Consider the following 15456-nt stretch of genomic DNA (forward strand, 5'->3'; position numbering starts at 1 on the left):
AAATCAGTCTATAACCAAACAATCGTGGCAGTGTTCAACATTGGGACCCATGTTCTTGAAAAGCTCTTTCAACATGTGCAAAGTCCTGCTGCATATTGTTATGGCATTGCATTGTGGTTCTGGTTCTGGTGCCAGCTCCTCTTTGTAACCCTGCTACTCATGAGGCTCTATCAACTCATCACTTCTCAGTGGCTGCTTATCTGCCTCAAATAACAAGAAGTTGTCCTCCTCCTCCAGGTCCATTTTTCACTCATTGCACAATATCACCAAGGCTTTGTTCATGTCCATCTCAGCAAACCCCTCAAAATCCTAAACAGAGTGGATAGTTTCTTCCAAACACCAGTCACACCCATTGCTGAAACTCCTTCCAAGCGGCGTTTATATTCAGGACTGCCTTGTACTGTAGATGTTGTATTTCTTCCAAAAGTCTGAGACTTAATTTTTCATGCACATTTGTTGCATCTAAAGCTTAAGTGTTTTTCCAAATGTAATGGATGACAACAAATCCCTAGTCCAACAGTTGCAAGAATGTGGTGTTGGGAGACAGGTAAACAAGTGATGTCTGGATGAAAATCAGCAAGGTGTTTTGGGTGACCAAGAGCATTGTCCAAAATAAGAAGCATCTTAAAAGGAATGCCATTTTCCTTACAATACCTTTCCACTGTTGGTATAAAGTGATTAAAGTACCAATTCTCAAAAATAATGACAAGCCACCCAAGCCTTGAGATTCAGCATCTACAGTATATACAGTAATCCCTCAATTATCCGACACTACATTATCCAACACACCCAGAACAACGCCCCAAAGATTATGATATACAGTATATAAATTTCAAAAAATTTTGAAAACCATCCTCTGATACTTGACAATGCTGTGTGGCCTCAAGAAAATGTTGGTAATAATGCTTACACTCAAACAGACTGAGAAAGGGTTTTGGGGGTGGGGGAGGCCTAGTGTGGAAAGAGGGGGAGAGAACAATAACTGAGGTACATTTACATCAGTGCTTAAGTACAGTAACACACACAAAAAGATAAACACAATTCTGTGTGGAGGGTAAGTACATATGCACACACTCATTCAATGGTGTCAGTGAACTTGCTACAGCCTGTTTGGTTTCATCTTGCCTACATATGACAGAGGCAGGTAGTGGGCCATAACGTGCTGGACGGTCAAGTTTGAGGGTGACTACATGATGGGGACATCCTGCCCTTCATCTAGTGTTGATGGTTTGGATGCATGTCCCCCTGCCCTCTCTCTAGACAAAGGGAGAGAGGGACGAACAATAAGACAAACCCATTGGACTTATCAGCAATTTTTATTGTCTCCAAGACTCTTGGGTTCTTCTAAGCCTTTTTTCAAAATAATGATGCAACTCATTACTTTAAGAACAGAAGTCTAGCAGTTGCAACATTCCCTGTGTCCAACAAGCCAGAGGTGTAGGATTCCTTCCTCAGCTCTTCCAGACCAGGAAGGTATTCCAGGGTGGGTAGAACCAACCAGTCGGTTCAGAGATTTACTCAGACTCCACCTCTAATGAGTAAGTCTCCTATGTAAAGACCATAGGTTTGTATTTGTGTAATTTACGGCTCACCTCGGCCACCCCTCATTCTGATACCTGGGGCGAAAGGTAAAGTGGAGTGCAGACTGACGAGTGGGCAGGGCTTCTCCATTGCTGTCAGTAGTTAACGACCTTGACTGAAAGTTGGAGTGGAGTATAGAGTTTAGGCCAAAGGCCAAGCATTAGGACCTATGAGGTCATTCAGTGCTGGAAATGAAGTTAAGAATCGGTAGGTTTGAAAGGTTTAACAGGAGGAAAACCTCACAGTTGCACATTGAAATAATTGTTAGGAGAGGTTAGATAGCAAGGTGGAAGAAAGATAATATGAATTGAGTTACAGTACTCTATAAGGAATGAAAGGGGTTGCAGCTAGGGGCCGAGGGGACGCTGCAATGAACCTTTAGTAATGCCTACAGTGCACCCCATGAAGTGCACTGACGGCACTAACCCCCTAACGTTATTGTCTGAAAGTTAAACAGCTGTTCCAGCTCGCATCCACAAGCTAAATCTTATGTAAAGACCTTCAGATTTGTATGTACAGAAAAATACAAATTACTTTCAAAATTTGCTATATTCTGTGCATGCGTTGCAACATTGTACAAGTACGTTATTATTTTCTATACTTTAACAATTGTCTATATTTTAACATTTGTTTCTATATGATCAGGCATTTTCCTACTGATTTTTTATACTTTTATGACTGGTGACTGAAGGCTCGAACTATGTATGAAGAACTGTAAGTAAATAGTGCATACCGTATACAGCCAATGTCATGTAAATATTTCTAACATTTTTGAGCTTTTCAATGATTTTACAATACACTTCATGCTGTATATTAATTTGTAGACACTAACATTTTTTATACATGTAGACTCAAACATCTGTTTTTGTCATTTGACTTTTTTGTGGATTTCCTTATTGCTATGGCACTCAACATTTCTCCCTGTTATTTTAATAAAAACTGCCATAAATTCAAAAACTAAATCAAACTCAACTAACCTGAGGTGTTAAAATATAGAAAATCCCAAGAATATCATTCCCAACACACAGATTTCATCATACTAATACAAACTTGAAAACAGAGATATACATATAGAACTTTAATAAAGAACAGATACTGTAACCTTCTTAAAATGCAGTATCTAGGGATATCATAAATTCAAAATAATAAAACAAACTTTATTTAAAAACTTTATGTGGTATCACTGCGATCGATATAAAATTTCTCAAGGATAGCTATTCCGCAGCACATTTTGCAGTTTTTTATAACATTTCAAAACTACAGAATATTCAAGATTGGCCAAAGGTATTCCAATTAGGAAATATGGGATCCTTACCATTGTTTCTGGATATTGCACAATGACAGACTTCACTTCACCACAGTCCTACAAAAATTACCAAACATTTTTCAAATCTACAACACACCTTTCATAGTTTGATTGAACAAAAAAACATTGTCAAAATCACCTTGGAAGACTGCAAGACCGTAGGGTGTCATGGATTAACTTTCATCTCACTTCATTAACTAAATACTATAAATACTAAAAAACCTATTCATCCCAAATATCTCATTCTCTAAAGCTTGCATAGGCAACATTTACAAGCAGGTGCTATACATACCAAGTTGCACACAAAGAACACACTTGTAAGTCATCTTTAAGCTTTGTCTTGGCATCAAAAAAAGTTTCCTACTTTCACCTGAAGGAACTCACTCAAAAGTTTTGATTAATTTCTACCCAGTCCAGTAAACCAATTTTCTCTATACAGGTGGATTCTCAGAACATGTCAAATTTTTCTGCAACCATTTATGACACTTATTCTTAAAAAAGCACTATGAAAAAGTAATTTTCTATTAAAGAGGATTTCTTATGTTCCATTAGGCTCAAGTATAGCAACTTTCATGTTATCGTACACAAGAAATTAAATATGGTGATAAACTTTTGTAAATATACAAAGCTGGCTGGAATGTTTAGTTCTTTACTGACCTGTTAGCATACTTTTCTTAAATAAACTATAAATTAATTTGTGCATAAACAATGCCTTCATGACTTTAAAAGTTTACCATAACCCAGTGCTTTTCCAAAACACCAGGGACCTAAAAGTCAAGAGTTTCAACATTAATAAGTCAGTTCATTATAGATTTAAAACATCACAAAAGAAAGCTAAGAACCTAATTTCACAACCTTTGCTGGAATCTTGAGAATAACAAATTTATCTCTGTAGACATAACAAATAAAGCTATTGTCAAAGCATCATTTGTGCTTTAAAAATCTGTATCACACTACAAAAGAAACAGTATAACATTTTAATTTTAAATTTCTATAATTCTTCTTTCACATCTTTACATATACTAGTCACTTCATTACAAAACTTGAATTTAGAAGATTCCTTGTCTAACTCTGAACTTTTTCTAAAGTGTGACACAATATCATCTTCATACTCTTCAACTATTGTCTCACAGTGAAAGTTCAAACCCTTATTGAGGTCAGGATCCTGAACCATCTCATACTCACTGAAGCGAGGGTTCATGACTCCATCTACCACCAACTTAATAGCCTCTAGCTTTCCGGTTTCCTTGTGACGTGCTTGGGCATAATCTTTGAAACTGTCACACACAGACTCTAAGACTTCTAGCATGTGCATCTGAAGGGAGGAAAAAACATGGAAATTTATTATCTCTCATAAATTAGTAATCATCTATTTTATGAAGGTACTTACATCCAACTAATATCTCTTGAAACAAGAATGCAGAGACAGGAAGTGGGGGCAAATTTTATACGACTTATAGATTTGCAAAAAAAAAAAAAGTCTAAAACATAATTTGTTTATACTAAACACATCAATCATACCAAGCTTAAATTTCAACTTAGGTGGAACTTTTGCAAAAGTCTAATTGACTTTTGCAAAGTCCCAGTTACCCAAATGGAGCAATGGGGACAGAATAAGTCAGGAACAAGAGTTCAAAGTACAGTAGCTCACCAAGATAACAGATTAAAGTGTCTGAGCCTACCACGCTATAAAAGAAACTCCAATATGTTGTATATAGATGTGAATGCGTGTTTTTGCTATAGAGTACAGATATATTTATACCCTGTACAGTACTCCTTAAACTACTGGAAAACACTTATAACAGCTTATTTTTACAGTTCACTGCCTAATTTAATAGTTCAAACAAAAATATACCTTAAATTATCATACTGAAACAAATTAATATCAGTTCAAACAAAAATACATCCCAAATCATCATCCCAAAACACCCAAAGTCATCTTATATTACCCTCCTAAAACTGTTACTCTTAAGTATATACACCAACAATAAAGTGCTTATTTATAACAATGATTTACTAATTTGAAATGTTAATATTAATGTAAACACAGCAAAATATCTATAAAATGTTTAATATAAATTAAATAAATCTTTAATACAAATTAAATAAATGTCTTACAGAAGTATGACAACTAATTAAGTTAGTTGTTTTTCTCATAATACTGAAGTCGTTCTGTGTTCATTTTTGCTATAAAGTATATTTATATTAACAAACAGTACCCATAAAGTAAGATAAAGGCCTTATTATTAACCTATTAAGCATCACCGATGGCATATCTCGGTCGGCCGCATCCCATATCACACCACTTTCAACGGAGTAACACATCCTACCTCTTTCAAGATTGGTGCGCTGCTGAATTCGGTCTGAAATGCTCTTCCCTCTTATACAAATTGTAAGAATATCAGTTGATAACACTATGAGCTAAATTAGTGGTATATGGCAACTCTTTTGTAGGGGAAAGAGAGTCTGACAAGAAGATGACAACCTCAACCTCCGGCTACACTTCTAGCGTTCATTGATAAAAAAACTGATCTCTTTTTGTTTGATCCCATTTATCCCCCCGTAATGAGCGATCTAAAGCGAAAGAAAAATCTTTTGCCTGAAGAGATATTATCACTACTCATTGCAGAGAATGATGACTACAATAAAAGAAATAAGGGTGCCTTTTCCATACTCAGTACTGTGGATTCCACGAACTTTTTGTTCAGGATAAGGGAAACCCTGTGGAGTTCACTTTACTTTTCATTCACCCAAAGGTGTGAAATTAAGTGTTCAGGATAGGGGAAATCCTGTGAAGTTTTTTTTAAGAAGTTTTTTTGATGACAAAGTCATGGAGCACATTGTAGCAGTAGCGAAAAGATTTTCCATCCACTGTCTAGATAAATATATAGAATGTTTGCCTACAATATCAACTGCACTGAAATGGTATGACACAAATGAAAATGAAATGAAACAATTCATTAATCTACTTGCTCTATGTTTCAGGGAATGGCATTCAAAAGAATAATTTTTTCCCTTTTATGTTTCATGCTAGAACACTCTGCTCCTGCCAGAGATTTACCTCTTTTACATAGAGTGGTTCTTGGTGGTAGGTTTGTTTCATAACATAGCAGTTATGACTTGGACCATCAACGGATAGTCTCATTTGTCCACTTTTTCATGAGCTGTATTTTAACAGAGATCTTTCAAATTCACACTAGATCCCTGATCCCCATTTTCCTGCCGAGAGCAACAAGATTTGCTGAACAGCAGCACCAGCATGCAGTAAATGTGCCTCGCTGTCAAACTTCTCAGTTCCAAAGGTCCTGTGTTCCTCACACTGTTGGATGGAATGTGGAACAGCCTCCCTGGGGATGCACAACTGGAACTTCAGAAGTTCAAGTGAAGATGCAATGCATTACTACCCTAATAAAATTCTCTTTATATTTTAGTAACTTACTTACATTTTTATTTATTTACTTATTAATTTGTTAATTCATCTGCTTTTCTAATAACTGATCTCCTCTTTCTGTATTTCCCAATACCTTCTGTTACTTCTTCTGAATGAACACTATATTCTTTGGAAGCTTGAATTTCAAATCAGTGGCACCTGTGGGCTTGTTCGACACGAACAGGATTCATCTTCTGAATAATAATAATAATAATAATAATAATAATAATAATAATCATCATCATCATCATCATCAGTAATTCTAAGATTTTTATCACTGCACTGAAGAACATTACAACTTTTCTCAGCATCTCGAGACAAAAAATTACTAATCTGACACCATGAGTGCTTCACAGAAATATCAAAACCAACAATTCAGTGAGCCATCATACCATTTCCTATCAATCATGACTATGGCCTTTGAATAATACATTTGGTGAGAAGTGTGTCCACTCAACAATGCGCAAACATCCAAATGGAAACTTTACACAGTTAAAAGCCTAAGATTACCAAGTTATCTACCCATAATGACTCAAAAACTAACAATCTACAACTTAACAAAACAAAAGATATTTTTCAATATGAACAAATGCATACACATGCCTGTACAGTACTTACTTCAGATCCTGCATATTGCACTGATGCCAGTTTTTGCTTTCCGTCCTTATCTAATCGATAGGATCCAACATCAATCTTTTTCCTAGGGTCTACCTGCAAAGAATAAGAATCATTTAGTTAGTTTTTAATTTACAAGGCATTAAAAAAATCACAAACAAAAAAGTTTAGTACTTAATCTCTTCAGATAACAGCTTGAATTGCAATTCATTCACATCATAAGTAGAGGAAAATAGCTGCCAATAGCAAAACCTTTCATTTGACCACAAACACATCAATTACATTTGACCATCTTGTAGTCTTAAATCCTAGCCCATCCATTCCCAAAAAACAGTTAAATCATTTGCTGGTTGCTTGGTAGCACTGGGTATGTGTATGTGCACCCTCAGACCAAAGGTTACAGGTAAGATAAGACTATAAATTTCCATTAAAAAATTTATTTGGATACTTACCTACTGTTAAAGATAGTTTATATCTCCAAGCCGATAGGTGAGTCAGCATTCAAACAAATGCCTGTTCTCCAGCAGGTGTGTTCTGAATGTTTTAGTTCTTGTCAGAATTCTCCTTGACAGCCCTCAAGTTGTAGGGAGGCTGAGTAGGGTCTATTTTAACAGTAGGTAAGTATCCAAACATATTCAGTTTCATTATGAAAATTTAGATTATTTAGGATAAAGTCTTATCTACTGTTAAAGATAACTGATTCCCACATTGAGAAGAGGATGGTGGGTAGTGCAGCTAGACAAAAGCCACTCAGCCAAATGAGCTAAAGGTTTCTTGCATGAAACCCAAAACATTCTCACCCAACCTGGCGCTTCTCTCAACTTGTAGTGGGCATGGCAGTGTAGCCAAGGGTCGCTCCTACATTAGTGGGAACTTTGCAGCAGAGGAAGTACGACGTATGCTGACAAAGTTTTAAAAGATGCCCTTGCCCTGGGCGAAGACAAGAATACAAAATGACAACACTATCACCTGCATCACAGAATAAAACCATAACCCAACCATTACCAATAAAAAAAAAACAAACTGGTGGGTACTCCAAGTACAATGTACCCCCAGGCTTCCCATCAATTCAAAACCTTAAGTCAAGGCAAGTGGATAGCAAAGGAACAGGGTTTCCCTATGCTTCCTCTCCCAGCACCATGCCAGCCACGGATAAAGGTCCTAAAGTGTTACAATTTCCAAACACGGTTTCTATGTCCTTGAGGTAGTGTGAGGCGAATATGGACTTGCATCTCCAGAATGTCAACTGTAGGATCGTGGAAAAATACAAGTTGTGTTTAAAAGTGAGGGAAGTTGCTACTGCCGTAATTTCGTGAGCCTTAACCTTAAGTGATGGAAAGGCTTCTTCCTGGATCTGAGAGTGGGCTTCTAATATTAACTCTCTCAGAAAAAAGGATATGGCATTTTTGGAGAGCAGGCAAACTGGGTTTCTTACAGAGCACCAGAGGTTGCTCAAAGGTCCTCTAATCTTTTCCGTCCTCTGAAGATAGTACCTAACACTGGACATGTAAGCTCTCTACTACATTCCTGCCCCCTACACTTGCCACACTTAAGTGTGCAAATCATAAGCCACTATAACAAGTCTAATTTTACACCCTCAATGCAATAACGAATGCTTAAGAGCTGGAGTCTGACATAGTTGTCTATCTTTAGAAATAAAGTTAACTAATGATATTACTAAGATAGGAAAAGCCACCACAAAAAAATGAGAGAAACTTCACCAAAAATACAGGACAAAAAATCCACAAAAGGTGAAGCAGTGATTGCAAAAGACTACCGACATTAATCGGGAGCTGGCAGAAAACGAATTGAAGTTCTATGCTGAGTTGTACCTATCAGTCCTGAAAGTCGGCAGGACCCCGTCACCTACACTAGCAATGGTAGCGCCGCCTCAAAAATTTGAATTTCATTAGACTGCCATGTAGAGAGCTAGTAGCTATGTGATTGCTTGGTAAGTCACTTATATAAAAATGCTTTCTTAAAATTAGACTTCTGTATTAGGCAAGTGTGCAAGGAAGATGAAGGGACAACAATAGGCTTCAAACTAAAAAGTGGTTATAACTCCACTTTTTTCTTTTTAGCTCAATGATCTGGTTATTTTCATAACCAGCCCCAACTGTGGGGTGTGTTTTACCTAGAAATGCAAACTTCAGTGTTTCATCTCCTGAAAACCAAACCTAACACCTTGATACTTATATATCAAAATGACAAAGAGTAATAAGCTTTACTACGATAATAATTTGTACATCATACTAAACCTGTTGATAATACAGGTATAACCAAAATTTACAGTTCCAAAAGCTATACTAAAGCCAAAATGTACCTTATCAATTGCTGCATGAAGTTCATCTACCAGACTATTACACACTGCACACTTAACAATCTGAAATGCAAAGATAACAAAATCAGTAAGATAAAGTGACTCTACACTGTGCCCGCAAGACATGTAGGTTTTAAAATTATGCAACAATTACTTGCATGTTTTTTCAAACCTGTCAAGAGGTCTTCTATTTGATCACTATGTTTAATTTTTAATTTTTCTAGTTTCGTATAAAAACAATACATTATATACAGTGTTTTGTATACAACCAAGCTGAGAATATTCAACTCTTGAACTATAAAAAAACTCTCTCAATTTCCTATCCCTCTTATTAGTCCCTCCTATTTTCTAGATATCAGTTGCATTATCCAAACAATTTATTATAAATGCTATACAAGAGTTGGCAATGCCACAGTATAATCAACAACTGCAAAAATCTATAAAACACAAAATTCAAGCAATACCCCAATGTCATCTAAGAGTACTTAAAGCCATATTTTTTATATATTTCTGAAGGTATAACGAATACAGCTGAAATGCCCTTGAGGCAAAAATGAAAATAAAGTATTCCCAGCTGGCAATATAAATAATACTGTATTTACAAATACAACTGGAATTTGAAAGCCACAATTTTATTAATGCTCAAACACATTTTGAAAAAAACTTACTAGCTGCATAATACTTCAGGGATGATAATATTAAGATGAAAAACAAGCGCCAAATCAAAACATCATCAACTACTGTACTTAATCTACAGCTAAGTGTGTTAAGAATAAACTCAACATCGACCTACTTTTATTTTTTCTTGGACAAACTCTTTCCTCTTCTAATCCATCTTCTATACATTTCTTTTATTTATTATTTTATCTACTGTCTTTCACAATTCTACTCTTTATATTCTCTACTTTTTATATGTAGGCATTTTTCTCCTAGTGAAGTAATGGGCTTTACTGACTCAATGTGGATTTATGTAAAGAAAAAATGTGTACAGTCCATTAAACTACCTGATAAATACAAATAATGTGCAAGAGATAAAAAAATTATGTAAATCTTTACAGTCCATTAAATTACCTGATAAATACAAATAACGTGCAAGATCTTTAAGCAACACTTGCCCACTTACTAACATGCAAGAACTTTAGTAAAACATATTTTTTACCTAGAGTAACATTTACATTAAAAAGCCTAACATCACTAATCTTAAAATTATTTTAAGTATTATAATGTATATTTTATATCAAAGGTACACAAAAGAAAAGAAAATATACCTTAGATTTTGGAACTTGTGAAGATACACAAACAAATACAGCTACCAAGCATAATAAACGGAAGAGAGTGGATTCCATTTTCAACCTGCAAAAACAAAGTTGTCAAAATAATATTGAAACTCCCTACAGGATATACAAACTGTACTAAGAATACCAAGGTGGCTAGCCTTACATAGCAAAACCATAAAAAGTGACAACAAAACCATGCTACACATACAACAAATATGCTTAGCCTTAATAATAAAACTCAATACTGTATCTTTAACAATGCTGTAAATTGGGCTAAAATTTGAAAACATTCAATACTATATCATGGTAATGAATTGAATTATGAAATAAAAAACAGAGTAAATGACAGTATCTACAGTATTAATGAGAGAGAGAGAGAGACAGTATCTACAGTATTAATGAGAGAGAGAGAGAGAAATTTTACCCACAACATAGCACAGTAATGTAATAATGCATTTCCAAATAACAGTGATAAAACTACTTCAAAGGTTCTATATTCTCATAAAATATATTCACAAATTAATAGAGACTTTTGAAAGAGATGAGTTCCAAGCCTTCATCAAAGATGCTAGTGAACTGCATTGAACTACAGTAAGAAAAGTCATTACAACACAGTCTGTCCATTCAAGACTGGTTTGATAGCTAATGTAGTTGGTGACCTTGTTAAATATTTTGTTTGGGCAAAAATTTCGTGAAAACTTACTTCATACAATTTACCACTGAATTATAAACCATATTTTATCTGACAAACAGAAGTACAGTACAGTAATTAGTGATAACACAACACCCTCTGAATTCTCAGTTATGTACTAACCATTTAACTCACTTTTCGTGTAATGTATGCGAGGCAGTAATATCTGAATGACTGGGATGAGGACATTCGTTAAATGATTACAGGGCTAGAAATAAAAAAAAAATTTGTTTTTGAAACATTTCATTTTGTTTTATCATAAGCCCCTCCAGTAGCTTACACAAAACCACAAAGAAAAAGTGCTTTCAAAACTGAAGTTTTAGTAGAATACAGTACTCACTTTCAAAATAATAACCGATAATCTAGGAAAACTGTTTCATGATGGTGCCACTAATGACTGCTGAAGATAAGAATAATTACCCTGTAACCTCTTTCCCAATACTGTACGTGATATGGCACATCACAACTACCAGTTCAGATGAGTAAAAATTAGACCACTTGTGTTAAAGAACAGATCAGTGCTTACAACTTGTGACTAACCTTCTTGTCTGTTCAGCTTTGCCAACCTCATTATATTACTTAAAAGTTCTGAAAGCACTTGCCTTAGCCAAAAGGGACCAATTTCTGTATCTGTTTCTTCGTTCATCTCGTGAAGAGTTTAAGTACAAGAGCATTGCCCCTAAAGTATCTGGTCTCATAGGCAAGTCCAGAAAGCTATCATTGGACATACTATGTGGTCATGTCGTTTACCAGTGACAGAAGACAAGGAAGAAAGGGTGAAGCATGTTGCAAAAATGTTCTAACTACTAATCCCTCAGATTTTTGTAGGAAGGAGGGAACAAACGGCATGGCGACCATCGAGCAACTTCTAGCACATTATCTCCCCAGACATCGCATAAGTTTTGTTGACCCATATCTACAACATAAACACTGCTAAGAAAACGTCACTTGGTAAATTATGAAAATTTCTTGGGATGACTTTGTAATGCATCAAAAGATGAGGAGAGCTAGACCTTTCTCCTAGGAGTGAAGGATGAGTTTCATCAAATGTAAAATGAATAACCACAAATCATTTCTCTTCTTCCCATCCATACCAACCAGACAACTGCACATCTATAGCATTACAGAAATGTTGCCTTAGAGTACTTACATATTTTTATTCATGAATAGACACCCTGTATAGATATCCTGAGGAAATAAAACATAATATTCATTCTATTTTAAACATTTGTCAAACAAAATACTGTAAGCTGACTTGTAAATGACTTCACTTGTAAAATAAGTTTTGTATATGTGAATGGTGATGAGGAAGATTGCTATTCATTTGCATGTCAGCACAGGGTAGCCTATATCTGTATAGCCTATAGCATGTTGATTTACATGCTGTGGTTATTTTACTATAACAATAATTCAAGAAATATAAAATGTCAAGAAATATAACAGAGCAATATTATGAAATATAAAACATTACATGTAAATTGTTTGGCACAGAACATCTATGGTGCCCCTTTTGCAAGTCCCAAGAGGAACGGAACTCTTGAGTGAGCTACTCTTATCTCATGTTTTCTTCGATGCTATCACTAGAGAGAATAGAGATATTTTAGTGGGTAACGCAAGTACAGTATATCAATTATTTTTAACTAAATGGGATTAGAAAATTTGTTACAAGTTTTGCTAAAATTTGTCGTTCACAGTTCAATAAAAGTGACGAACAAAATTGTCAATAAACCCATCTAAAAATTTTTTTGAGCAATAACAGTTCAGGATATGTTTATTTGGGTATAGGCCTAATACAGTTTAAAACTATCAATAACTCAATTTTCATCATTCCCTGAAATTCGAAAGTCTGCATTCCCCTTAACCCTTCATGGATGGGAATCCTCATACGAGTTATCTGTAACATAACACCAGAATCATTCGACGATAATCCTATAGTTTAGGGGTCCAAATTCATTGCATTACGTAAAGTCAAGATCAGCACACAGATTTATCACATATTTATTGAATCATACAAAACAAAGAAAAAATGAACAGTTTATCTGCTTCAACGTTATTAGCACATAGGATAAACAATAGCCTAACAAGTCTCGAGGGGAACACAGAAACATGTCTTAGGGGATACGGACCCATAAACTTTTGAGAAAATCGTAAACCTCTGCTTCTGTAAGCAGATAAACTGCTCATTTTTTCCGATTTACCAAAAAGTGGCTGCTGGTGAGCAATAGCCCTTGCCAGGTTCCTACCTGGTTCCTGAGCGCTCACTCCACATAAATAGTTGCGGACACAGTACACCATTCGAGTGAGATGCAGAGCTTTATTCCCTTGATATTTTTACAATCTCTGCTTCTGTAAGCAGATAAACTGCTCATTTTTTCATTGTTTTCCATTATCCAATAAATATTTTGGTAATTCTATATATTAGCTCCGTGCCTGTTTTTACCTTTTCAACTGGTTTTTTCTACACTTTTAGGGGTTCTGATACTGGTGGTGCATGTTTGTTGTCAGCCAGATGGAATGTCCCTTCGCCGTGTTTACTACTGGCCCGGGGGGGGGTTGGGTACCCATACGTTAACAAGTTATTACACTTGCCGGACGGGATGTGAACCATTTGAAACACACGTAGCCGTGCTCTGTCTTGTGAAGATCGTGTATGGAAACCCCTTGTTGGATGGACTTCGGGGGTTAATTACAGGTTAATTAGACTCGAGCGCCAATAATGAAGGGTAAATTCATAATTAGCAACGAAAAAACTGTAGAAAAAGTCAAGTTATAGTGCCGTCGGCGACGCGGAACTACCCTATAGTTCTACCAATATTTTATACGTCTTTGTGCTGATCTTGACTTTACGTAATGCAGTGAATTTGGACCCATAAACTGTAGGATTACCCATTAGACAATTTATCAGGTAAATATTTCCCTGGAAAAACACTGCTGTCTGAAATTACGAAATTTTATCGTACTGTCCTAACCTGGTAAATTTACCCACCTCCTACACCTACAAGCTATTAGGATAGGCTACAAGCCTAAGTTTAGGATATTTTAATTCTCACTGAACAGCCATTGGTCTGCCTTATTCCCGATTGAGGACGAGAGGCTTCGTAACAGTGGCATAGGTGTTAAAGGATGCCTCGAGTCTCTTGCAAAACAACCTCACACTGGGCTACAAGCAAGATAACCTATACAACAGCGGATGAACACCTCTACAACCGCAGCCTTGCAAGCTCAGTTCCCTAGACACATATAATGTTATTACCGAAGAGAATTACTATTAACAAACTTACGTTACTGGTACCGGTTATGTGGAGTTGTGTAGTAAATATGAGCGTTCAGTGAAATCAAACGGCGCGGCCTTGCTGCACTGACGTTTCAGCTGACACAACCGGGTGCTAATATAGAGAATGTTCCAGACCCTACGTACTTCCGGGTTCATTGCGTTTTCAGAAGTGGGAGAAATGGTAAAACTCTCATTCAGATAACCGTGAAATAGATCTGTAATATTAATTTGCCTCTAAAACTCAAAAACGCCCCTACTTCATTGTTTTCCTTTGGCCATTACACGGTATTTTTAAATTAATTCTTCTTATCAGTATACCCGTAGTTTCCTGGACATTCTCCATTTACCAAAGTATTACGTGTCAGTGTTGTAGGGGTGCGTTGCATAGAGAACTTTCCTAAAATGAGCTGGCCAACTCATTTCCGCGACGTTCAGTGTTATGTCACGTTCTAACCAAATATACGTATCTTATCAAGAATTTCCACCAGCAATTTTTGGGCCTGACAATTTTAAAATGCAACACACAGGAAATAAGCTTTGTCGAAAGTATCGAAGACAAACGAAAATATATTTTTATGGTAGTATTTAGTATTGTTTGCCGATTAGTATTTTATTATATATTTCAGAAGACCAAGTATTTAATGGAGTTTTCCCGCCAAGGACGTGAATAACTTAAGTTTTGGCATCTACCATTTGTGTGAAGTAGAAATGACAAATTTCTTATCATTATGTTTGTTAAATATTGTTATTATTACTGTACCTGGCAGAGCCTGGGTTGGTACATCGGGCAATCTCTTACACATTCCCTTCCCAGTGAGTCATGGCAATAAATAATTACATTGCTTAAACTTACATTTTCATCAATTAGTTAATTTTATATCAATCACAAAGTACAAAGTAAAATTGTTCTCGTCGAATGTGAGGTTTATTTTTAGTGTATGAGAAATTTCTCGGCCTCCTTT

General features: G+C 35.8%; 1 protein-coding gene across 5 annotated transcripts; it reads right to left on the reverse strand.

Moving 5' to 3' along the window:
- Positions 1 to 2737: 2737 nt before the first annotated feature.
- On the reverse strand, positions 2738 to 15042 carry sel (canopy family protein seele). 5 transcript variants are annotated; one of them, XM_067081121.1, is made up of 5 exons: positions 14502 to 15042; positions 10521 to 10605; positions 9256 to 9315; positions 6936 to 7028; positions 2738 to 4202 (listed from the first exon to the last, which is right to left on the reverse strand). In XM_067081121.1, the coding sequence occupies exons 2-5, from the start codon at positions 10596 to 10598 to the stop codon at positions 3879 to 3881; spliced, it is 555 nt and encodes a 184-aa protein (XP_066937222.1). In that variant the 5' UTR covers positions 10599 to 10605; positions 14502 to 15042; the 3' UTR covers positions 2738 to 3878. The 5 variants fall into 5 exon arrangements, with proteins under 5 accessions (XP_066937222.1, XP_066937223.1, XP_066937224.1 ...); XM_067081122.1 differs by having other exon boundaries at positions 14513 to 14649; XM_067081123.1 differs by lacking the exon at positions 14502 to 15042 and adding an exon at positions 14207 to 14451.
- Between the last annotated feature and the right edge of the window lie 414 nt (positions 15043 to 15456).

Source organism: Macrobrachium rosenbergii, chromosome 36 (genome assembly GCF_040412425.1).
Source record: "Macrobrachium rosenbergii isolate ZJJX-2024 chromosome 36, ASM4041242v1, whole genome shotgun sequence".
Taxonomy (NCBI): Eukaryota; Metazoa; Arthropoda; class Malacostraca; order Decapoda; family Palaemonidae; genus Macrobrachium; species Macrobrachium rosenbergii.

Bases quoted from the DNA above. Each gene is read 5' to 3' on its own strand.
- sel (XM_067081120.1), bottom strand. The intron at 7,029-9,255 runs GTACATTTTGGC...TATTCTTTGCAG, and splicing joins TTCATGCAGCAATTGATAAG to GTAGACCCTAGGAAAAAGAT. The intron at 4,203-6,935 runs GTAAGTACTGTA...TCCTCCCTTCAG, and splicing joins TGCAATATGCAGGATCTGAA to ATGCACATGCTAGAAGTCTT.